Source organism: Neolamprologus brichardi, chromosome 23 (genome assembly GCF_056152115.1).
Source record: "Neolamprologus brichardi isolate AB-2024 chromosome 23, ASM5615211v1, whole genome shotgun sequence".
NCBI lineage: Eukaryota > Metazoa > Chordata > Actinopteri > Cichliformes > Cichlidae > Neolamprologus > Neolamprologus brichardi.
This window is the reverse complement of record NC_142125.1, coordinates 12,062,309-12,087,939: the sequence shown is the minus strand read 5'-3', so window position 1 is coordinate 12,087,939 and position 25,631 is coordinate 12,062,309. Positions and strand designations below refer to the sequence as shown.

The following is a 25,631-nucleotide window of genomic DNA, read 5'->3' as shown; positions in this document are numbered from 1 at the left end:
GCGATACCCTGCTGGCTTGTACTGCTCAAGATGATGAAACCACTATGCAACTTCTGAGAAAAAAAGAAAAAAGAAAAAGGCGAAACAGATCTAGACTAGATAGAAGCAGATTACAGGGGGAGATTTGCTTGAATGAGCAGGTAGCAAATACACAAAGATGTCTCGTACTTTTACACATCATAAAAAAAAAAGAAGACAAAAGAACAACAGTTGGCAGTTTGACAAATGGGTGGGTCGTAACATATATGGCGCACGCCTGAAAGGCAGCTGCAGAAGGGTTCATGAGTGGAATCAAAATTGGATGCTCCGTGTTCTCTGTCATTCAATGCATTTTAAAAAGGACCCTCCTTTAGAAAGTGCTTCCAATTATGGCGGGGACGTCAAAGTGCCCATTCTCAGCAGAATCTCACTTTGTGATGGTCTCTCTAAAAGCGCTTCTCTATGGCAAAGCATCCAAGCTCATTGAAGTACAGCTCCCCCGAGGACCACCTCTCAATCTCAAAGCCCTCACTCTGATTGGACAGAAAGCCCAGGTTGTCACAGAAACCCTTCAGCGTGCCATATTTCCACAATCTGGGACCTCAATAAGGGACTTCTTATGACTAGATTAGATAGCGTACACAATCACAACCAGCTCACGCAAATTGTACACTGAGATATGTGGCAGTGCAAACAAAAAGACGCAGTATCACCAGAGCTGGGGTCTTACTCAAAAGCATTACATCACCCCAAAACTACATTACAAGCTGAAACCCCCCTACTGCTGACTCCTATCATCTATGTTGGATTATTTTTATTGCTCTCTATCAATAATTGCCCCTTTGTCTTCACTCCTCACCTCTCCTACTCTGTTTTATTCTCCATCTTCTCTCCCTGTCTCAGCATTTAAACCACGAGGAAGCTGACAGTGGAGGAGGCAGATGCAGTGACCAGGGGAGTTGCCCCAGTCCAGCGAGAGCTGTTGTGTCTTTTGCACTGATTTTCTTTTACTTTTTTTTTTTTTTATCTTTTTTTTATGAAGCCTCCCCATGATTGCTTGTTTCCTGCAGAGCTGTGATGAATTAGACTGCAGCTTCAGCCCATTCTCCTACCAGGACCCAGGAGAGCGCCGCTCCTATTCTGAGGGCTAGAGACAGCCAGTCTGCTCAGGCCACACGCACTTTACTGTACCACCAGATAATGCACCCTCTCCATCATCAGGCAAATTCATTTTTCCAAGCCTTAGCCATAGTGTGGGAGCACACGCCTATGTATTTGCAGCAGTTGTGCAGTGATAGCAGGACTAGCAGCAGAAGTACTCGGTGGTAGCACGGACCCCTTATGTGCAATTTCATAAGTTCCGAGGTCAGCAATTACATATGACATCGGTACTGAAGGAGAACACACGAGAGAAGTCGCAGATTGGGGCCACTGAGTCCAGTCTGTTCATCATGTTGGAAATGCCACAGCAAGGAATGAACAGAAGTCTTATAAACACTACATTATCGCACCACAGTCAGTAAAGAGTGAAAAAGGGAAGTATTATTAAGTCTCCCGAACTAGATATTTTCATTTTATCCCTCAGTGGACACATAGTTCTTGCATTGTGAAAAACTGCATTCATAGCTTGTTTACAATGCGCACCCAAGAGTGCTGATATACATGTGGCTGTCAGGATGTTTTGCAACTATCAGGCTGTAATGACATGTTGTTCTTCACTCTGGCATGAGTGAATACAAAGCTGTAGGACAGAGGATTACATATTCCATACATTTTGCTCTGAACTATAAATTTACTGTGCTTTATGACTTCACCAAGGAACACTGCACTGCTAAACAGTATCCATATGTGTTTGTCCAATACATATACTTATGTTGTGGAAGCAAAATTACTCTCATCTTCTTGAAAGCTTCTTTTTAGAGGGAAAAACAGTTGATTTGCTCCTTGCTAAGGAGAAAAAGCCTTCATTCAAGTATTTATTATGCTAATTATATATTGAAATCAACAAGGAATGCTATACCCAAACTGGAGAGTGCAGTCATTACCGGCAGAAGGACCGTCTTTTGCCAGAGCAAGTAATAAGTACTCAAAACAGATGCTTTCATCTAACTGATTTAAAATGCGACGCATTTAGAGTCAAAGAGAAAATGTCTGTCTTCTGTGAATAACACTGTGAGGGTGGGGGTAGCTTTCAAAGTCCAGTTGTGATCCTAAAAAGAACTCTGACTTTCAATACTGCCCCTTAGATAAGGAATAAATATTTATAAAGCAAATCAAGTGTGACACAAAACAAATGCACTTCCAAATGAATGTGTTTTATTGTTACAGAGTTTGATATAATTTTTCATCTAGTGAATATTTCAAAGCACATAAGTAGTTTTCAGTCAGTACGCTAATTATTTGTGAAATCCTCCCCCTTGCTTGTCATCTCCACAGATCATTTAATAAATGGTTTTGAAAATGCAAGTGTACGCTGATGACTTAACTCTGATCAGCTGTGCCGCAACAGCTTTTCTGGCTTAAGTAGCAGTGAGCCCAAACAAATAACCAAATAATAGCCAGGGTAAAAAATAAATACTAGTAAAATTGCAGTGGACATAGCCACTATGGTTTCTGAACTTCCATTATGAAGTGACAACTTCATGTTGTCACTGGCATGTTGTATAGAGCACTTTGAGGAACAACATGTTGGCCATCAAAGACCCACATAGCAAGCAGGTCTGGCTCGGATCTGGTATCAAGCCGGCACTGCTGGCTGACTTCTGGCATGATGAGACGTATGTCATCCAGATATGGGCCAGGCCTGGAGTAGATGGTACTGTCTATGTGATGGCTTGATTATGGTTTGGCTTATGTGGCCCAGGCCCATAGAAAACAGGTCTGGCCCAGATCCAGCATCAAGCTGACACTTCTGACTGACTGGTGTCATAGCAGGGTGTATGTCAACCAGATGTGGCCAGGTCTGGCAATGATGGCACTATTTATGTTCCTATTTTCCTATCTTAGTAAGCAGACCCAAATGCCATGTTGCAATACTATACTGCTGTGCTAGCCAACGTTTCAAATACAGATTTGACAGGTTCGTGAGTGTAAACTTTATCGAAAACCTAGTGACGGTTTACTCATCTTTCCCTGTGGGTGGCCGTAGCTCAGGAGGTAGAGCAGGCCACCTACTGATAGGAAGGTTAGTGGTTCGAACCCAGTCTCTGCTAGAGTATGAATGTGGTTAGGAAGCACTCAGTTTAGAGAAAGTGTGTGATTGGGTAAATGTGGCATGTTGTAGAGGGCACTTTGAGTAATCCTGAAGAGTAGGAAAGTGCTATATAAGAATCAGTCCATTCACTGTCTGAATAGAGATTTGCCATGTTACTTTTGCACTGTTATGTTCCGCCACTTGTTGTTATTACATGGCTTGATTAAGGTACACATTAGGCTGACATCTGGGCCATCACAGGGCCAGCAGTGTGTCTGCAACTGGCCCATTTGTGGGCCACCTCTGGCAAACCAGATCTGGGCCACCAAAGGGCCGTTATTCTTTGCGATATGTGGGGACGTGTAAGCACATTGTGTGGGCCAGATTGGGGCCATACCATTTTTGCTATGTGGGGACATTCTGACTGAGAGTAACCATTGACTGTCTATTTTTGTTTATTCTAAAAACAATCATCTTCTTTACTAAATAAGACTTGAAGAATGGCGATTGAAAACATAAATTCAAGAAGAAAATGTGCAATGAGATTATAAACCAAGCGAGAAGCAGAGCAGCTCCTGCATTAAATTTTATACCAACTTTTTAAGTTAAGGCAAGTTTAAGGAACCTCAACATTAGCTCCACTTTACAGATCCTGGGGCTACTTTAGTTTTGTTATACTGAGTACATATGATACGTGATGAAATTCCAACAGAAGAAAGACTCAAACGCATGGAACTCCAAAAAAAAAAAGAAAAAATTCTTACTCATGGTAGATTTTTAGTACATAGAAAAAACACTGGAGGCAGCAGTATGGAAATAATGCAAGGAAAAGTTTGAAACGCAAGTTATGCAGAAAGAAAAATGCGTGGAACATTATTCACATAAGGAAGAAAGGCAGCATGAGTACAGAAGGTAAAAATATATGAAACAGCACAAGTGATATTTATAATAAAAACGGCAAATGAGAGCTAAACAAACAAGAAACCGAAAAAAATCCAACAGCAGACTGGGATCTAACACACAATACACCTGAGGAAAAGGATTCCAGCAAAGATTGAACTGCACTTTAATGGTGCCAGCATCTAGCATCTGTTGGGAACGAATCCCATAGCGTAAAAGTTCAAACACCTAATCAACATCTTCCTCATGGGGACAAACCAGTGGCCACAGCTTGAGCCACGGTCTGTAAATCGCATATCTATAGTGTCTTGGAGGGTGCTTCACTTACAGTCCTCACTTTGGCATGTTTGATAAAATGAATAAAAATGCAACTACTGAAAGGATCCCCTGACCATATGTTATATGCAATGCTAATCTATTTCCAGACTCATTTGCACTCTAGGCTCAGCAGCACCTTCTCGTACAGAATCTTCCTCCAAACTGCTATTCAAATATGAAACAAGTTCCCCAAGTACAGAGCTGGACAGATAACAGAGAGAGACCTCCAAGCCTTTCAGGCAAGCGTAAACACACACTTCTAGACCACACAATTTATTTCCCTGCACACTGCAATGAGCAAAGTGAGCCGCCAGAAAAATGATTCCAACCTCTAAATGTATAATCATGTGATATACAATCTTAATTTGCTTTAGTTTATACGAAAAAATATTATAACATATTTTTCAGCTGATATTAAAATGAGACTATGTGAAACTCGACAAATCATTTATTGCTAAATAAATATTAGATAATAAAACAAAAGCAAAAACCTTCCACACTACTAAGCCTCCAGTGCTTCCTGCTCTACTTCTGAAGCTCATATGCATTCAATACACTGACCAAAGCAATGTGCCTGGCTTTCAGATGCCTGAGCAGACCAGCTGGGCAGCTTGTGAAGCTCCACTGCCTGCGTGCACCGGAGATCAAATCTGGTCAAGGCAAGAGGAGTGCCTGTGGCCTCTGAACAAACTTGAAGGCAACAGAAAAAGGGCTACCTTTTGCTCACTTCTAATTTTGAGAAATGTCATTATTTTGATGCCAGAGTCATGGTTTAATCTAAAAGGCTGAGGAGAAGCATTTGCATTTAAGGAACAGTGGCAACTTATCCGTCAGAAAAAGTGTCATGAAAAACAAACCATTTTTTTTAAACCTTTGCCTGCACTGGAAAGACACCTCTACAGCCTTAAAGAAAGCAGTTAGAGTAAAAGCATATTTCAGACTAAGAAGGACTGAAAGCTCGAGGTCACACCATCACTTGGGACACACAGGTATTCATCTTTCCAGCTGTTTCCTTTGGCTCTGAACAGACCGTCGCTATCCTTGGATGTGATGTTTTGATCTAAACGTGAAGGATAGTTGATACTTTGTTCTAAATAAACATCTTAGCTTAACTGTCCTTTGATTGTTTGCGTTAGAATTAGTCCTTGCCAGTGCAAGGAAGCCATAGAGGACAGGTGGCATTAAGAAAGATCATCACGTCAAACAGCTCATTAGTTTCCCGGTGCTTTGTCACCACCGAAGTGTTCTGTATCCATGGTGTAGCCATGTTTGAATCCAGCAGGGATGTTGTGGCACATTCGGGCTGGCTCTAAGTGTAACGGGCTCATCTCTTGCTGTGGAGCATCTGCACTATACTTTGTGTAATATGCACTTGTGCATGCACATCTTCAGTGTAGAGCAGCGCCATGCAACAGAACATTAGAGCGACTTTGATTACACACTTCTCACATCCTAACAAAGCATTCTTGACACTGCGTGTTCCTCACCACATATACCCAGCGGGATTCACATCTCTCTCCATTTCTCCTTCCTCTCCTCCCTCACCCTCTTTATCTCCACCCCTCCACCCTCTTAATCCAGCTTTTCCTCTCTCTCCCTTCTTTTGTTTAACTTTTATTTCTTCTGCAGCACTCAGGGAGCGGCACCTGGTGAACATTATTTTCAAAAAGCATCATCATGCATCATTGTAAGGATACATGCTCTAATCAGCTGAACCATCTGGCAAACGGCTTATGCACCATCAAGCTTAAATGCTGTGCATCTGTTGATCAAATGGATGTCTCATTGTTTTCAGGGTAACACCCTTAACCTCGGAGCCTCTTTGTACTTAAGCCTGCTGTCAAACAAGGTTTGGTATGTTGCAGAGGTTATGGAGATCATTTAAATAAAAGACTAGTGTCACATCACACTTTTATCCCAAGATTGGGAAGGGTTTCCATCTATAAAACCATTATTGGAGCTTTATGTTAATGCAGAGCAGTATGTGTCACTCAGAAAGGCAGTAGTATGGCTATCAATAGGTAATAGCTCTCATTTCACAAAGAAAGGGGACATTAACCTTTCTACCTTTTATGCTTTTGTACACAACTGCCAAATGTCAGAATTTAATTAAGCTGATGAGACATCTTAATGCATAAATTAAACCTCTGTTGAAGCAGAGAAGCGCTGTGCTCCCAGACCCCAAAAAACAGATTCTGATATTACAATGAATAATTCCACTGACTCGTGGCAGACATCCTACAGTCTCTCAGTAGTGTCAGAGTCTCTTGGCCTACTTATACAGACAGCCTTGCCAGTAATGTTATGTATTCAATGAACTCTAAATAAGTCATAGCCACAAGTGTGAAAAGGGAGAGAGAAAATAGCTGTGTATACCAAAGCAGCACGTTAGTCTACCACTGCTGCAACTGCTGGCAACCACGCTCATAATAACCAATGAAGAAAGGGGAAATAAGATATTTCATATTAATGATAGTCCTTGGAACTTCACGAAATTGATGATTTCTCTCAGGGATTAAAAATGTATTACATGCAATAATAAAAGTTAATCAGTGAATGGAAGCTTGTATACACTGAAAAAATGGGAATTGGCAGGCTTTTGAATTTGCACAAATGAATTTAGTTAATGCTACACAAGCTTTTTATGTTTCTCTTATTTACATTATTGAATAAAGTACCATTTACATAATTATAAACAATACTGAAACTACTAATTTTTCTTGCATTGATATAAAATGACTAAATTAGTATACTAAAACCATTGTAATCATGTTTGACCACCAACGGAAATGATGTAATATATTCAAAGACAGCAACTAAATATGATTGGATAATCACATAAGCGCGGCCTTTATACAACAACATTATTCAAGGAGAGAGCAATTGACCGCCATATTCTGGAAGACTGTTAAGCCACATGCAACCTTTGGCACTGCGTTAGTGGGCATACTGAGAAGGTAAGTAAATTAAATACATTTGTTTTACTTGGGGATGTTTTCACAGAATTATTTGGTTGCGTGCTGGAAAAAAAGTTATCTGTAATGCTTTTCATACAGCATGCACCAAAATGCACTTGTTTTTTCCTTTTCTTTTTACACTGCTAGCTAGTGTTGGTATTAGCTACATGACGATAGCTGAAAAATAGTCTAACAAAGTGCACATAGTCGGGAGAAAGCGGCTGTTATCGGTCGGATTTGGAATGTGGCAGAGAACACTGGGTTGTTAGTGGCTTAACAAGCTCATGAAATCTCACCGAGAGAGCGCAGTAGTGTTTGTGTTACACTGCTAGTCATTGCTACAGTGGCTAATTGCTGTAACCGTCAGAGTTTAGCAAGCTGGGATTGCCACTGTGAGATATGTTAATTCTGGTGGCTGACACACAGCAAGTCATAACAAGAATCCGTCCACACGTACACAGATATTTTTGAAAATGGAGATTTCCCATTTTAGTTAAAAAAAAAAAAAAAAAAAAAATCCCATCCACACTGCAGTTTTGAAAAAAATTTCTCCGTCCACATGTAAACTCAAATGCTGTCAAGAACCAAATCCTAACAGTGTAGAAATGTTGGTTAATCAGAAGTCTAGAAGCCTGGGAGCGGAAGGAGTAAACAGTTTTGTATACTCACAAAACTTTGAGGTAATTCTGAAAAGTTTTTGTGTTTTTTTTTTAGAAAGGCAGCTAATTTTGTGTTACCTTTGAAATGATGAAGGCATTTGAAATGTTAATAACTAAAGACAGTATTTTGGATTTTGTGTCTCTCGCTCTCATAGCCAGGTTCACAACGCTATGAAATACGACTGGTGTAGACTCACAACTGGGGAATGCACAAAATTCATACAGCATACAGAAATTTAATAAAAATAAAATGTTTTCGCAAAACCGACTACAAAGTTGGTGTAGGTATTTAGGTTGTGAGAGCGTCCATGTTAAATGTATAAGTTCACCCTCACGCCTGTCTTTCTAAATGGAGGCACAGTAACTGCGTATGTATATGTAAGTGTGTAAAAACTGCAAACAGTAAGATTAACAGCAACAGTATTTTGTCAGTATCCGCTACTGAAGAAATTCATCTCACAGCGTGACGTCTAAAAAGGCGTTGCGTGAAAATCTCAGTTTTCAATGATACAAAGTCCCGTTTGTGTGGACGAAAGACCCAAATGCACAGAAAAAGCTGCGTTTTCAAAAATACCTGTGTGTGTGTGTGTGGATGTAGACTTAGACTTGGGTTTAAGAACCTTTGCCCATGAATGCGCAAATCATCTGTCATAGTCATTGTTTTAGGTGAAGTGCCCCTTACTTAACTATTATCTTAACTATTATCTGGGAGCATGCTCCATTTGTTCAATGGAGCATGCTTCCAGCACCCCAAGAAAAGCATGGTCAATAAACAGTGGTTCTAATTGTCTAATTAAGTTCTCGATTGTGAATTTTCCAATACTGTCCAAACAAAAGTTACAACCTTTCTGTTTTTGTTTGTTTGTTTTTTTTTGTTTGTGTGGAACATATGTGAGCTGCTTCTCAAAACATTATGTATAAATGAGCAAAAGATTGGCACTTTAATGTTCTGCTTGTTCGGAATAACTTTTTTAGTAGAAGTTAATGTTGTTTGTGATGGTGGCATTTTTTTACTTTTATGATTACACATGTCTGGAAAATGAGGTTATATTCTTGTTATGTGCAATAACATCAATGTTATTGTATACGTAGATTAGCATAAAGAAACAAAATAAATCGTGTGTGTGTGTGTGTGTGTGTGTGTGTGTGTGTGTGTGTGTGTGTGTGTGTGTGTGTGTGTGTGTGTGTGTGTGTGTGTGTGTGAGAGATCTCTGAATCTGACGTAATCCTCTGGATATTGAATGATCTGACTCTTGATTATCTGTGTCTTACAGGGTTGGGTGGTGCTGGGAATGTGGAGTTGTAAGGGGTGCACAGAAACGGTATCAAGTCGTTCCAAGCTTTTGCATCACTACAGATTAAAACATCCACATTTTGGACGTCGTTCTCACTTTCCATGTACATACCTGCATTGTCCATGCACCTTTAAAACGTGGAATGCCCTTATTGTCCATCAAAATAAAATCCACAGCACGGGGGTCACTACTAAAAAAAAGGCGATTTTCAGTTGCCACCTTTGCGAATGCAATGATTTAGCATCAGAGCGTGATTATTTTGCTCACATATATGCGCATCTTAAAAGAAATGAGACACTTACTTGTATGTTTCTAGGCTGCAACTTTAAAACAAACATTTACTGTACATTTAAATCACACAAAAACCGTAAACACAGACATTATACACCAGTTGATTTTAAACAAGGTATAGTTAGAACAGGATCCGCACCTACAAATGAATTTGAGGAAAATAGTCAGGAGTTTGTAGAGCAGTTGGATACTGTCATTCCTTCACATGGTCAGTGTGATAGTGAGGACTTGCAAAAAGTCATAGAGCAAAGATTTGCAACTACTCTGCTAAAGCTGGAGCATTTGGTCCATGTGCCAAGCACAGCTATTGATGTATTTTTAGAGGAACTCTATCATTTGATACGGTCGGCACCTGTACCATTATCCTGTGATATTGTGACGAATATCTTTAATCAAAGAAACCTCCCCATTGATAAAGATCTCATTACAGAAACTATTAACGCAGTTTTTTCAGGTAATCCTGTACTAAGGTCCATACAAAAGGGTGGTCCGCTAAGCACAGCATATCTGCGTAAGCAGTATTACAAGGAAAATTTCTGTGTTTTAGAACCAGTTGAATATATACTTGATGCTGAAAAGAAACACAGTTTCCAATATGTCCCATTACTGAAATTGTTACAGCAGCTGTTGAGTAGAACAGATGTTGTTGATGAAGTTGTGAAATGCCATAAAAAACAGGTGGGAACAGACTCTACTGGGTCATATCATTACAGGTCTTCAAGTGATGGTTCCCTATTTAAGGAAAACTTTTTCCTTTCTGGAGAAAATCTAAGGATTTCCCTACGTTTTTATGTGGATGACTTTGAAGTCTGTAACCCCCTTGGTACCTCACGGAAGAAACACAAGCTTTGTGCCATTTATTGGGTTTTGACTAACTTGCCTTCAGGATCTCATTCCTCCTTATCGTCCATCTACTTGTCAGTGTTGTGCAAAACCACTGACGTTAAAACCTATGGTTATGACAAAATCTTGGAACCTCTTCTACAGGATCTGAAAACTCTTGAAGAACATGGCGTTTATGTTCCACTATTAGGAGAGTCAGTTAAAGGTACAGTCGTAAGTGTAATCGCAGATAACCTTGGAGCACACAGTGTTGCAGGATTTATGCAAAGCTTTTCTGTAGAATACTATTGCAGATTTTGCACAGGGAAGAGCAGTGATATTCAGCTGTATTCTGTAGCGTCTGGTGCTTTCACACTAAGAAGCAAAGAGCTTCACCAGGTCCATGTCAAACAAGCCCAAGATACAGGTACAGGCTGTTGTGGAGTGAAAAGAGAATGTGTCTTCACCAAAAATCTGTCCCACTTTCATGTCATATTTGGTTATCCGCCTGATCTTGCTCACGATGTTTTTGAGGGTATAATCCCAGTAGAGTTGGCTCATTGCTTGACAGTTCTTATATCAAAGAAGTTTTTCACTTTAGCCGACTTAAACAATGCGATTCTGAAGTTCCCCTACAAATGGGAAGATAAGACAAACAGACCTCATGTAGTGTCACAAACTTTCTCTAGCACCAAAACAGTTGGAGGAAATGCGCATGAGAACTGGAGCTTGCTCCGGTTCTTGCCTTTTTTAGTTGGATCACTTGTGCCTGAAGATGAGCCTGCATGGCTTGTTCTCATGACTCTGAAGGATATCACAGAACTTGTCGTGTCCCCTGTGCATAGTGATGACTCTCTGGCTTTTTTGGAAAGCAAAATTATAGAGCACAGACAGCGATACCAGGCATTGTTTCCTGATGTTAAGCTACTACCAAAACACCATTATTTGGAGCACTATCCACAGATGATTAGGTTTTTTGGTCCAGTTGTTTGGCTGTGGACAATGCGTTTTGAGGCCAAACACAGCTTTTTCAAGCAGGTCATCAGACACACAAGCTGCTTTAAGAATGTGCCTCTCTCCTTAGCCTCAAAGCATCAGATGATGATAGCTTACCATCTAAGCTCCCCATCTCTTGGCAAGTCTGAACTAGAGGTCTCGGCTGTATCAACTTTTCCAGTGGATTTGCTTAAAGAGGAGATGGCTAGAGTCATTAGGCAAACATTCCCTGACATTCTAGAGATAAACCTTGCACAGTGTGTGACAATAAAGGGCATAACCTATAGGAAGGGAATGGTACTGGCCCACAGGGCAGCTGGTGGGTTGCCAGAATTCTGTGAAATAAACCACATCTGCATTGTAAACCAGAGCATATTCTACATTGTCAGAGAGATTGGTGGCTGGTACAGGGAGCACTACAGAGCTTTTGAGCTCAACCCAGTGTCTGCAAGAATATTCACTCTTGTTTCACTCCGTGAACTCCTTGACACTTATCCACTGGTTGACTACAAGATCGGATCAGTCCGCATGGTGACTTTAAAAAGGCATATAGAAATAAAAGGTGTGCAAATATTTGTAATAAGTTCAGTCACACGTATTTCACTAGATACGTTCTATCTTTTTTTTTTTTTTTTTTTTTCTGTATATCTGACCTTTTATAACTGACTGATATGTATGGGTAACTGTATGAAGACTAAACTGAAAAAAATTATTCTTTCTGGGTGTCTGATGTGTTGTTTTTTTTTTTGTCTACAGAATAGCTGCTTGAAATGGGGACCCCTGTGATCCTAAAGATCATCTTGACTGATGGAACCTGTCAAAGGCTCACTCTCTCCAATGGACCACCTGAATCAATTGAGGATCTCATTGTTGAAGTCAAGAGACAGTGTGGTCTTCAGGGCAATTTCAGACTTCAGTTTATGGATTCCTTGTTTGGGAATGAGTTCCTTAATCTTACCTCAGTTTCAGAAGTGGCAGACAGAGGGACTCTTAAAGTTATTGACATGTCAAGACCCACCACTATGCAGCATGAGGATTATATCATTCTTGAACCTGTCCAGGACTCCGAAGCCCTCAGCTGTTCCTCTGTTAACGATTCTTCGTACCTGTCTGGTGGATCTGTGGACACGGATGTGTTGTCATCAAGTGAGTCAACAAGCTCACGATCTTCTTGGCCTGCTGTCTTTTATGTGCCCAAGTTTTCGTATGATGCTGAATTACAACTTCAGCAGGCAAAAATTGCGTACAATCAGAATGGAACTGCACTTATTCCAGATCCCAAGTTGAAGTCAGCCATCCTTGACGGTTTGGTGCAGGAAATTGTGAAGTATAAAGTGTATGTCAGTGATAAAGAAATGGATCAAGTTGCTCAGAGTCTGATCAAGAAGCATCCCTGTCTAACTGAGACAGGCTCCAACACTGGATTTGGAGGATGGAAGACCAGTTTAAAATATAAACTCTCAAACTATCGCACCCAGCTACGAAAACTGGGCTGCCCAGAGGTGACTGTAAACTCTCTAAAGAACAAACCTGTTGGAAGATGCAGTGCAGCCTTTGGTGTCAAAAAAGCAAAGAGGGCAGAAGTTAACTTTTGCCCAACATACCCACCAGAAGAAACTGAGGAGAGCCTGGAGGCAATGCGGAAAACTTTACTCTTGGACATAAAGAAGAAGAACAACAGAGAGTTGGTGAAATTCAAGATGGAAAAGACTTTTGCCTACAGAAGACATGAAGTTGTTCGTGATGCACCAATGGTAGAGGCTTTCATGGCAAGATGGCCTGCTCTATTTGATGTCCATGAGGTAAAGTTTGACTCATACCGGGGGTTCTTGAAAGAGGTGTTAAGCTAAAATACTTTAGGCACATTTAACCGCCCATTTCTTCAGCATTGGTGATTGTGGCCTTCTTCCTGGTGTTAAACATTTGAAGCTCACTCTTTTGTGCTGATGTTTTCAGATCAATGCTGAGTTTAAAAGAATTACCACAATCCCCCTTCAATCAAAGTTCCTGTCTCAGATGGATCTCCACTTAGACAACCTGGTGAAGTTGTTCAAAAGAAGAGGAGGACAGCTTGGACAAAGACTGAAAAAAATTGTGGCACAAATGGATAATGTAAGTGATAAAGCCTTAACAAAACTATGACCCCTTTTGGACAAAACTTTTAATTGGTTAAAAATTGTAAATGTTTTTCCAATGATAAATGCTCTCATTTTGTACTACTTTTACATCTGCTTGTTTTTGTTTTAATCTTTACTTTGTCAATTTTATTAGTATGTGTGCCTTTACTTTGAAAGCATTCATGTAAAGTACAGTACTAAAACCTAAAATCAATGAGAAGGGCTGACTGAAAATACTAATCACACAAATTTCATTTCAGTGTGAAGATGTTGATCCTCGACGTGAGTGTGTCATTAAGGGAGTGTGTATCTACATGGGTGAAGATCCTGACAACCTTATCCGGGAGTATGTGGTAAGTACTTGGGGGTATTTTTTTTTTTTTGGGGGGGGGGTGACTTTCACCAGTACATCATATTGCTCACTTGCCATGGATTGAGTAACATGACTTCTTTTATTTTATTTATGTATTTTTTTACAGGACATGGATGAAGACGCCATCAATGAGGCCATTGAAGACACCACTGTTGGAATTTATCTTCTTAAAGAACAAGCTTCAGCAGATGAACAAGAAGACATTGGAGTTGTCCTTGAAGGCATCAGGGTGGTGAAGAATTTGGATAATGTAGCATTTGCTGTGGTAATGCTATTTGGACTCATGTATGCACTAAACCTTGCCTACCCTGCTGACCTCCGCTACACCTTTGAGGTTTTCCAGAAGGTTTTCATGGAACTGGATGGAGCTAAACTCTCCAACAAAGTTCTTGCTCTCAAAAACCGTCTGTTTCATTGAAGAGTCAAAGACTGCACTTCAGCAATTCTTTACTGAACACAAAACGAAAAACTGCAATGTTATACTGCTGATACTGTTTGTTTGGGGTTTTTTTTGTTGTTGTTGTTGTAGTTGTTTTTTCTCATGTGACTGCACTTCAAGGTGACACTTTTTTTTTCTCTTTTCTTCCTCTTGGTGGTATTGTATTGCGAGAAATGTTTACAGAGGTTTTTTAGCAATGTGCTCTGGGTCAACCCTTACATCCTGCTTATACGTTCAAAAGGAAGATTCCTTTAGGTGTTTGGTATTATGTGACAGTGTCATTTAAGCTTCAATTTAGTAAAAAAAATTCTGTACAGCTAAATACAAAATGTGATATGTATGAAGATATATCTTATCATTAATAGCAGCTTGCTGCCTCTTTGAGTTTTGGAAGACCAATTTAAGCAATTGTTAAGAAATTGTTCTACATATGTACAGACTTGATCATTTAAAGCAGCTTGCTGGTTTCTGTCTCTTAAACTCCAGGTAACAGGAGTTGTAGAAATGTTAAATGCAAAAAAAGTTATATTTGTGGAAGCCTGTTTGTTCATGGATGCTTTTTGATTCTTTTTTTAAGTAGGCTTAATTTAGTTTCAAACGTTTAATTGTGAAATTAAATACAAATATGTGTAAGATGACAGGATCATTAATAAGCACTTATTTGTAGCTTTCTTGTATTGCTGCTAAGGTCAGTTTTCAGGGGAAATATTTACAAATGTTTTAAATCTTTCTTTCAGTTATATCTGCAGGCAATCTCTAAAACTGTGTAACAAGTTTATATGCTTGCTGTTTTCACTGCTGTTAAAATAAAGGTGAACTTTTCAGCACTTTTTTTTGTGTGCCTTTTTTGTCAATAACATTTAGTTTATATTTACATTATTATATTGTACATAGGGAAGAAACCAAGGACTGAATTTTTATGAAGTTGACTTAAAATAATTAAGTAGGATTTAAAGCCATAATTTGTGTTGCAGGAACATAATTATAATGCCTTTATGTTACACAATTTCATTAAGTACCACTGACAATCAAAAATACGTTGGTGTTAAACTTTGAAATATATCAACATTACGTAATACATTGATATTTTGGTAACAGATAAACAGTATGTACATCGAACATGATTTTATAAAGTAATCTGATGTGAATGAAATACTTTGGCTTTACAAGTAATTATTACTTGTTGGAAAGTGGAAAATTAAGTCAGTCATACTTATTCATATTATGTGGGACCGATGTACACAATAAAATCAAGTAAATTGAAAGAACTTTTTTTTTCAGTGTAGAGGCATGGTCAAAATTACATAAATAGCACCACTTCATACACGTCAGGATCACGGGCTTAAAGACGCTTTTGATTCTCCTCTTATGCCACATGACCACAAATATCTTGCTCTCTACTGTTTTCCCAAGAACTGATAACTATCTATAACACTGAATGACAGACAAAAGCAAAATCAGCATTACTTCCTTTAGAGTTAGACACTGATTTTCAGTGCAGAAGAGAAGAGACTGGACAAAGCCCTCACACACACAGACACACACACAATGTGTTTTCATATCTTTGTGGGGGCATTTAATTGACATAATGCATTCCCTAGCCGCTTACCCTAACCATCAAAAATGAATGCCTAATCCTTACCCTCAGCCTAAACCTAACTGTAACCCAATTGTAACCCTGACACTAAAACCACATTTTGAGTCTGAAAAATGTCTTCAAACTCATGGGAAGGGCTGTTGGTCCCCACAAGCATCGTAAACTTCCAATTTCTGGTCCCCACAAAGCTATGTAAACATGGACACACACGCACACGCAGAGATAGGGGAAGATAGAAGGGCAGGGAGGCAGGGAGAGATGTTCCTAGCCTTTCAGTTGCACTGTCTTTCATCAGCACTATTGTGTTGCCAAATACAGGTATGCATGCTGAACACAAAGATGTGAATTCGAGCACTGTCAGAGGTATACGCATCAAAATATGAGTTTCTCAGCAACGCTTAGCTCCACATTTAATCACTGTCTCGGATTGATTACGACCACCCCAAAAGTGCACACACTGCACTGAAAACATCACTGTGCATTTTTGACAAATGGGTCTCCTCTCTGGATATATTTGCTGAAGGTGAAAATTATACGTTACACATACGGCATGTGTGCCCACTGCCATGTTCCATTCTTTCACTTTTTGTAAATGTATATAAATTGATTTTAAAGGGTGAATTTAATGGTTAAGAAGAGTCCCTAACATTTCATTTTCTCACTTATTAATCCAACTGACTGTTGGTTGTGTTAAGCTGGACGACAGAAAAATTGTAAATTAAAAAAAAATACCAACTTTTTTTTTTCCCCCCCCAAAGTAAACTGCAGTTCAGCGGGAATTTGATAAAGCGCAGCAATTTCTGCAGAAACGAGATTCTTATGATGCCTATAAAGAAAACCCTAAACTAGGCCTTGTTGTGCTGATGATGCTCACACTGACTGGTTTAAAGTTACCAAAGACATCACCTTAAAAACTCAATACTGCAGTGTTAGCAAAGTAGATGAGGGGAGCACAACAAAGACTTTGCTACTGTATTATTTATTTTGGCTCATGCTTTTGTTGAGTGGAGAATCTTGAAGTTCTCTCTGTCTCAAGAAAAATGAAACACTGCTGAATAAGCAAATGTTAGGCAGTAGGTAGGTGTTTCAAAGTCTTTCCCTTTCCTCTGTAATGGATCTGTATAGGAGGTGTTTGTTATGGAAAACAAAACCAAGTGCATGCAGATCATGCACAAGTGCTTCAAAGCACAAGGTCAAAATACTACGGGGAAATTAGCGGCTTATCTGTAAAGTTACTTATTGATATTCCTTCTTCTGCTGCTACTACACTAACCCCAAATATTGTTAGCATTCACAAACAACATAAACATGCAAATCACACTTTTATATTCATTTTTTCTCCCTCCAGAGGAATCATTTTGGATCACCAGAAATGAGGCACGCTTTCGTTTGGCTTGTGCACATAAAGGCTAACATGTAAATGCACATACAGGCATGTTCCATTCACTGGCCTGGTACAAAGAAACAAACATAAGCAAGAGGAAAGGGAATGAAACTGTGTGCTCACCCAGGGTTTGATGAAACTCACCCGACACCGGGGTCATGGGGGTGGGCGGGAGGCTGTTGATGTTGAGCGCCCCCATCTGGTGGATCTGTGTGGCGGGGAAAGCCACACTAGGCGTGAGGTAACCTCCGTGGCTTGCTGCCATGATGGCTGCCTGCTGCTGCATGAGCTAAAGAAGAGGGACACGGAGAGATGGGTGGAGGAAAGGATGGTCGGATGGGGTGCGTGAGACAGGAGGGAGCAGCAGGTAGAAGGGATGTAAGAAAGGTCAGGGGAGGACAGATGGTAATGAAAAATATAGTAAGTTGCAAAGTAGTCAAAAAATGACGGGAGAAGGAGAGCAAGAGAGAAACATAGCACGGGTAGAACAGAGGGGAGGGATGTATGTTGAGGTTGATGGATGGATAGTGCATGAAAAGTACAGAGAAAGTAGAGCGGAATAAAAGAAAGAGAAGAAAAAAGAAGCCTGTCAACCTATGTTTAGTGAATCTGTCTCTCCTCCCAGCTGGAAGCCTGTCACCAGCTGCAGAAACGATTTAATAGCTGTCTGTTGGGCTCACACAAATCAAGGCATTGACATGTGCACATTATCTCTGTACTCAGGGAACAGGCAAAGTTTGCCGAGTTGCAATGCTTTTTCCCCCCCTTACAATTGTCAAACTTCACAATACTGTTTGCTGTAGCTATAGAAATGCCACAGACGTCCCCTCCCCCTGCTCCTCGGACTCATTCCTAATTTCTGTGATGTATTTGTGATGATGTATCCTGACATTCATCCATATTTTAAGTTTCTCTTGTTTTTTAATTCAGGCAGAAACCAGTAACAAAACAAAAGGCGGAATATATTTGGGATTGGGATTTCAGTAAATGACCAAAGTCTTTGCCACTGAAAAGTTATTCATTGCCGAAAATGTTGTTTGACTCTGTTTTCAGACTGCGACTCATCAAACGAATGTTTTAATGTGAGCTTAGCGAGCAACTCGGGTTTCAGACTATGTTGGTAATATACAGTTAGTTGGTTAATAGCAGTCAATTTTCACCCACTGGCCGATCCCACAAAGAGATCAAATCAATAGTCTTTCATTCGCTCTGCATTTCTGCTTAGCATAAAGTAAGAAGTGAGCGCTGAAGCTATTTTCCATCAAACACAGAGTGCTTATTCATGTGCACAGGAAATGCTCACATGCACCGCTGCCTTGAAGTGCACCCACACATATACTCACCTGTTCACACAACATGCATGACAGAGAATATTCGTGCTTCTGCGCTTAACTTAAACTCTTCCTGTGCAAACCCCAAGCTGAATACTGAAATCAGAAGAAAATCCATCTTGGTACATTCATGTGTACAGTTTGTGAACCTGTGGGTTTATCTGGGAATTCAACAATCTTTTGCAGGCTGTGAAGCTTCCCATCAGACATGCAGAACTGTGCGGTATAGGAATACAAACGCAGCTGGACCAGCTTCTTGCCCTCACCTTTGCATCTGTTTAATACTGCATAGCTTGTATCTCTTTGGAGAGCCACCGATGGCCATGGCCTGAGACTCGTATGAGCAGAAATCAAACTCCTCCGCCACTGGGACTAATGCTAATGATGACATTGTGAGACAGCGAAGGTATAGAATGTCACTCTGCTTGTATTTGCATGTGGACTCTGCAACGGAAAAGCCAATTATTTTCCCTTAGTGCCCCTGTCAGGTAACCTGAAAGCAGCTGTCCTGCTGTAGAATGCCCAGTGCTGGCATCTCATCCATTAACCACATGCCTTGCCATTGCTATCTATTAACGCCTTTTGTCATTTGCATAATTTTATCAGCATGACAAATGGGGATCATCCATTTCTTTCCAAATAAGATGAATTGAGGCTTTAAGAGGATATAGCTGAAAGAGCCTGAAATGGAACAAGAAACTAAACAAAAGCAATGGCATAGAAACAAATAGGTCCAGAGGTTCTAGGGCTCACTTGCTTTGGCAATTTTGTGATTGCCCTCCTATTAGGACGTGAACAGGGTTGGACATCAGGAGGAAGAGTCTTATTGAAACACCACCTATTGTTTTTTTTAATTTATTTATTTAGTCTTGAGGTACCAGGGACTTTGGGATGACTCTAATAAGTTTGAACCCATTGGCAGCCCTGTGACCTTGTACAACCTGCAGGTCCGGATGCTGTAATAACGCAGTGGAAGTAAATATTGGCATGCCCAGAATACTATCTTCTCTCCCAAGGCATGTTTTAGATAATGCAATCCTTCATGCCGGCTGTCAGATTGTCATGGATAGCAGCTCTCGAATTAATTGATGCTTCAGCAAATCAATTCATACCAGCAAATTGGAAACTGAAGCATGTAGTTATGTTGGAATGCAGTGGTTATTACACTCTGGTCTTTAATAATAAATAAAATAAAGACCAGAGTGGTTATGTTGACTGAGATTTTCAAAGTCATTCCATTTTATGTTTCATATGTCTACGCTTTTCCCCCCGTCCTTTTTTGCAAAATTTCAAAGGCATTATATTCAAAAGCCATTCCTCTTCCTTTATTTATGCACTACCCAACAGATAGCAAATGTCTCTGGCAAAGAATGAGCACAACTGAGTCTTCATCATCACAGACTCAACCTTTTCTTCCATTTTTCTTTTCCTCTCGGAAGAGGAAAGAAACAGGCGGACAGAAACAACGGGGACAAAAGAGAAACGGGCGAGATGAAAGGGAGCAAAGAAAGTTGCCCAGGCTCCCGCAACATTCATTTAGTGTCAGACATCTGCTTTTTTATTGCAACCTGATGGCATTACTCTCCCCTGGTGCTAGCAGGCAATCACCTCTTTATCACATGGCAATTATCTCTGTAGCGCTGCTCTGTGACTCGCTGACTCTCAGCACTGTCACATGTGACCCCTTATAGCCCAACCAGCCAGTGACGGAGCGAGAGGGGAGGAGAGAGAGGGGGTGAAATAGGTTGGAGAAAAAAAAAAAATAAGTGAGCGAGAGAGACAGTGGGTCAATGAGGATAACTAAAAGACTGAAGGATAAAACTCAAGGGCCTCATTTGTTACCGCCATGCTCGAAGGCTGTATTTTCACAGAAAGATTATAATAGGTTCTTTCATCTCCGATGCACTTTGCCGTACCGTGCATGTGTGTGTGTCTAGACGCATGCAGGAGCTGTCCAAAGCCTGTCCTCACAGTGAAATCAGGCCACACACATGCTGGTGTATACGTGCGGGGGCAGTTTATAGTACAGCCAAATGATGCAGTAATCTGTAACCATCATTTCTCATGTGTGCCTTTTGAATGCGAGTCCCTCCAACAGGGGGAGATGTTTCCTAATGTGAGTTTATAGCCATCATTCTCCCTCTGATCCACCCACACACTGTCACTATTAGCACCAAGTTAAACCATTTGCTTTCCTCTAGTTTAGCTATCTCACGCTCTGTCTAATGCATCTTTGAGGGAGGCAAGGCGGCCAAAGTGCTGGAGGAAACTTCTCACTTTAACTCAAACACAGAGGAACCAGGGGAAGCTGAAACGGCCAGCCTCACAAAGAGACACCACTTAAGATGACGAGAGAAGAAAAGTGACTTTTGTCAAATGTCGCTGTGTGCCAATGTGATGTTTGCGTCGTGAAGGGAAAATACAAAAAGCAATAAAAGCTGGTTTTACCACTCGCATTCAGCGTTTCACGGGAGAACTATTATAACTCATCACTAACGCTGGACTGAAACATGGAATCTCGCTCTCGTTTTCCTTTGCCTTGTGTTTTATAAAATCACCTTTTGCAAATAGGATGTCTCCTGTCACAGCACACCGGTGTCTGTGTCGATCGTGAAAATGGCACATTTCTCATTTTTGGCATATGTTGTCAGTGTTGTACCCCCTCCAATTTGTGTTCAGAGCCCCCTCCTCCTCCTGGTTTGACTAAAATCCAATTTACTGGCTGTCAGCTCAACTCTATAATCCTATCCACTGGTGTAGTGGAGAGGTAGCTCTTTGAATTTACCATTTACTGTATTTGCTGGTTATGACTATATATACGAGCTCTCCCAATGTCTGTATTCCATACCGTGCCACCTCTTCTTCTCTTGGCTAGTGTATATGGAGAGTAGGAAAACGCATAGCGTGTCTTTAGAGATAAACTCTTTTTTTTTCTGTCACTGCAGCTTTTTGGTCTTTGGGGAATATATGTAGTTTATCTTGCAGCAAAGAAACATTCATCGTATCGTTTCAGCACCCTCCTTGTGGCTACAGGCGAAGCAAGGCTGCACGCCGCGTGGATTTAGTCAGGACCAGTGATCCAACTGTACTCATAACTGCTGCACACCTGCATGCAAGATAACTAATATTCCTCTTTATTCCACATTATTTCTTACCTAACAGACCCTACCAGTATTTAGATTCATTTAGTAAGGAAGATCTGAAAATAAGCGCCTTGCTGATAATCCATTGCTGTCTGTTGCACACTCATTACTTTATCAAAAGCTGGAATGAGTTTATCTCCAAGGTTGGCCTGCCTCAGCGTTTCTAAACCAACTTTCTTTATTTTGGCAAAGTGATTATGTGCTATTACATAGCATACATAATATAAAGGAGAATTTCACCTTCACTAACATCTTTCATGCTGTGTAATCTTTCTATCAAGAAACCATATATGTGCAATTTCTCCTTTAGATTTAATGGTAATTGATTCTCTCTAATGCCAAAGTATCCCCCGTGCCCTTGTTACGTTCACTCCGAACTCAATTTCCTCGCATCATCCTGCTGTTTGTCGTATTATATGTATATATGAGGGGGATGGGGAGGGGAGTGAGAAAGAGCATTTACTGCGCACTGTGCGTGAGTGTGTATACTCTTGTGTGTGCCTGTATGAGTCGACACGGGTCTGTGCCACAGTAAATAAGAGTCATGGCCAACCTGTGCGGGGCACAATGGTCTCCCTGCAGACCGCTACTGCCTCCACCACCCCTTAAACATTTGCATTTCTCCACATTTTCTGGGAAAGGGCTGCATTTCATGAATGGTAATGAAGGTGGGAGTTTTACTGGAGAGAGCACAAGAGATGGCCTTGCAATTACTCGGGGATGGTCAATTTGCACATTTCACAGTGGGTCCCATGGCTGTGATATGAAAATGAGGGAAATGGATAAGCCCCCAAGACCCGGCTAACATCAACAATTAATCCTAGCATTTAGAAATTGGAAAAAATATTTAACTTTAACAACCAAGTAAGTACAGGAGAAGATGATTTTGCACTGCTCCTTCTTTCTAAATTATATTTTCCACAGATGATCACGTCCATTTAGGCGACTAAAGCCCAGGTATTTATCACACAGTCGGACGGAAAGCATTTCATCCAACCCGATTCAATTGATTTTAGTTTTCTTCAAGTAGTTAGTGTGTCTGTGTGTGCATGCGGTGGCATATGCACTGAGGGGGTGCATGTGTGTGCTCTGCCTCAGCAGGAGAGAAGAAAGTTTGTGTGCAGATAAGTTGCCCATGGAATATTCTGAGTCAACTGTGTCCCCTGAAGCATCTCATGGGCCCAGAGGGAGGGACAGTGGGAGGGAGAGGGGAAGGGTAGAGAAGCAGTGTGATAGTGGGTAGAGGGGGCGATTGGTGAGAGGGGCTGCACAGGCTGTCTGAACTCATCAAAGAGCCGAGGTTCTGCTGTGTGCGTGTATGGTGCCATGCCCTGGGGGGGTGGGTGGGCGGTGGTGGGAGGGCAGAGTAAAGCTGATGAAGGGGTTGGAGGGTACAAGCTAACCAAATGTGTGCGTGTCTACGTGCTGAGAGTGCTGAAATCCAGGCACTAATGGAATGGCAGCACTGTTTAAGAGTAGAACAGCTGAAAGTGGTGTTGATGGCAGTGATGATAGTTTGCCAGGCTAATTTTCACCTACAACAATATCCGCTAAGTAAGGAAAAACAGGGGAAAAAAGCAGCGAACAAAGAGTCTGCGTGCAGTGAATTTGCTCAAAGACGTTTCACTGCAACAGCAGAATCTTCATTTAATTCTTTGCCTGTGTGACTGATGTAAATTCTAACACTTTGGTCAGTCATCATCCCAACATGGATTATTAAGTGAAAGACGTTAAAAAGCCTACTTTCAAACCACCGGCATGTTTCCCTTTTTTAGAACTTTGATTTCAGAATTTTTGTAGATTTATACTGGAAAAAATGGAGTCTGAGCCACATTAAAATCACACTATTTTGTTATTCTGCCTTCATACCTAAAATCTAATTGTTTTAAATGAAATGAGTTATGATGATGGCACAAGGGTATAAATTCTCCAGATGTTGGCTCCGAATATAAAATCTACCATCTGCAGCTTTCATTGGCTGTTGAATTCTTAAATTAAACAAGATTTCACATATCTTCTGGCCACTTGGGGGCAGTGTAAACAACTGCCCCCAATACAGAAGACACTGCGAGCGCAGCACTTTAATATATTGCCTTTCAGGTTAATAAGTCAAAAATAAATTAGCTTTATGTCTACTTGATAAAGAGTTAATGTCGCTTTGTATTAATCAAAAGCAGGATTTATGCTGGGCGTTTCCAGCAACCGATGAATGAGGCCCAATCGTAGTCACTCTGGTCTGCTGTTTACCACATTTCTGTCTTTTCAGCTGATAAATGTGCCACTATGTACGAGTTAAAAGCAAGTTAATTGCTAGGTTTTATCCAATGCCTGCTGTGGCTAAAAGTGATAAAATAAGAGTTTTAAAGCAAAACAGTTCCACCATGAGGGGAACGACATAGTCGCTGGACATCACATTGTGGTTGTTGATTTGTCGCTAGCAACTCCAGCTGCTTAGGTAACCCTGTAATATGTTTACTACCTCGTCAGATGTTGAAATACACCGTGGCTTGTTTGTTGTTGATAGTCGCTTCAACTGCCTCGATATTGAGAAAAATTTAAGTTGGAGCCACTTGGACTCGCTGAATGCTACTGACTTTCTACGATTTCCAGTCGCCACATCGCTTATTCCTTGCCTACAGATTCTGCATACTCAAATGCAAATACATGCTTATGGTGATTAATGATAGTACATAAAATATTTTTTAACATTTTTCTTCCAGTGTTAGGTACAGTATATCAAATCCTTTAAAATGTCATTGTTTGAGAGTGAAGATGTAAAACATTGCCAGAATATGAAACTCACTGCTACTAAAATTTTAAGTATGTGTTTAAGTAATAAGGTCCATTATCCATGCATAAAATTAAATATAATCTTATTGTTTCTCCCTTTAAAGTCTACTGTGTGTGCTACATATGCCTTTTCCAACTCACCGCATGTGCGTAAGAGCTGTAGGTGCTGAAGGGAAGGGCGATGGCTGGGTTAAAGATGCCAAACTGCCCAACCATCTGCTGCATACGTCTGATGGTGCGCTCCTTGTCTGTGTCGGCAAATTTGACCACCAAGCTAGAGGAAGCACCCTGAGTGAGTAAAAAGGAAAGAAAAAAAAGGGGAAGAAATCAGATGAGGGAACAAACAGCCACTTAACTGCATGTAGCCCTCACACTTACACTCAGCAAATGAACGTGGTACATACATATACGCAAAAGGCCTTGAGAAAATTTGCATTTATGATTAACTACACATTTAGAGACAGCTGTGAACCAACACTTAAAAAAACTGCATTAAGAACGTTAGTGGTTATTATTTCAAATTTCTTAGTCTGCCATGTTCATTTGCAACAACAACTGCTGTTAACATCGATACCTAGTGAGCATCTCTAATTGTGTGTCAGAGATTTGCTTTTCATTACTGCAGAAAATTGTGGCTGGCATACATAAACATGAAACGGACAGCTGCGTTAAGAATAAAATATTCTATTTATTGAGTGAAAAGCTCAGATATGCAGACAGGATCAGCCTGCTTTCTTTCAGTCAGAGAGAGACATACACAAAGTCACTCAGGGCAAAGCCGACTCACTGTTTATATCATAAATAGTTTATATCCCTCACGCCCTTCCAGGCTTTTCCCTATCCAGTACGGCACATATATGTAACATCAGAGCTACTTTGTTAAGGTTAAAAGATCTGCAATGCACAGCGGTTCCTACTGGCCTGGGTAGAAGTGCTCTTCAAAGAAAATTCTTCTTTTCAGGGCGATTTCTCTCCTTCTGCCCAGCTTCCGTTTGAGTCTCCTCCTCGTCTCTGTGTCTTTGGCAATTCATCCCTATATCAAAACTA

At 40.6% G+C, this 25,631-nt stretch overlaps 2 protein-coding genes across 7 annotated transcripts in view; one reads left to right on the top strand and one right to left on the bottom strand.

Moving 5' to 3' along the window:
• The window catches only part of celf5a (cugbp, Elav-like family member 5a), a 194,153-nt gene that overhangs the window by 8,788 nt on the left and 159,734 nt on the right, over positions 1-25,631 (bottom strand). For 4 of the 6 annotated variants that reach the window (XM_006790373.3, XM_006790375.3, XM_006790374.3 and 1 more), the window contains exons 6-7: positions 24,726-24,872; positions 17,444-17,609 (exon numbers count right to left, since the gene is read on the bottom strand). In XM_006790373.3, coding sequence (XP_006790436.1) covers positions 17,444-17,609; positions 24,726-24,872 — 313 coding nt within the window. The remainder of the gene's footprint in view (positions 1-17,443; positions 17,610-24,725; positions 24,873-25,631) is intronic. The other 2 variants (XM_087835854.1, XM_006790376.3) reach the window with 2 other exon arrangements.
• Positions 12,682-14,318, top strand: LOC148096019 (uncharacterized). The gene is made up of 4 exons (XM_087835728.1): positions 12,682-13,212; positions 13,367-13,522; positions 13,788-13,880; positions 14,007-14,318. The coding sequence occupies exons 1-4, from the start codon at positions 12,766-12,768 to the stop codon at positions 14,316-14,318; spliced, it is 1,008 nt and encodes a 335-aa protein (XP_087691854.1). The 5' UTR covers positions 12,682-12,765.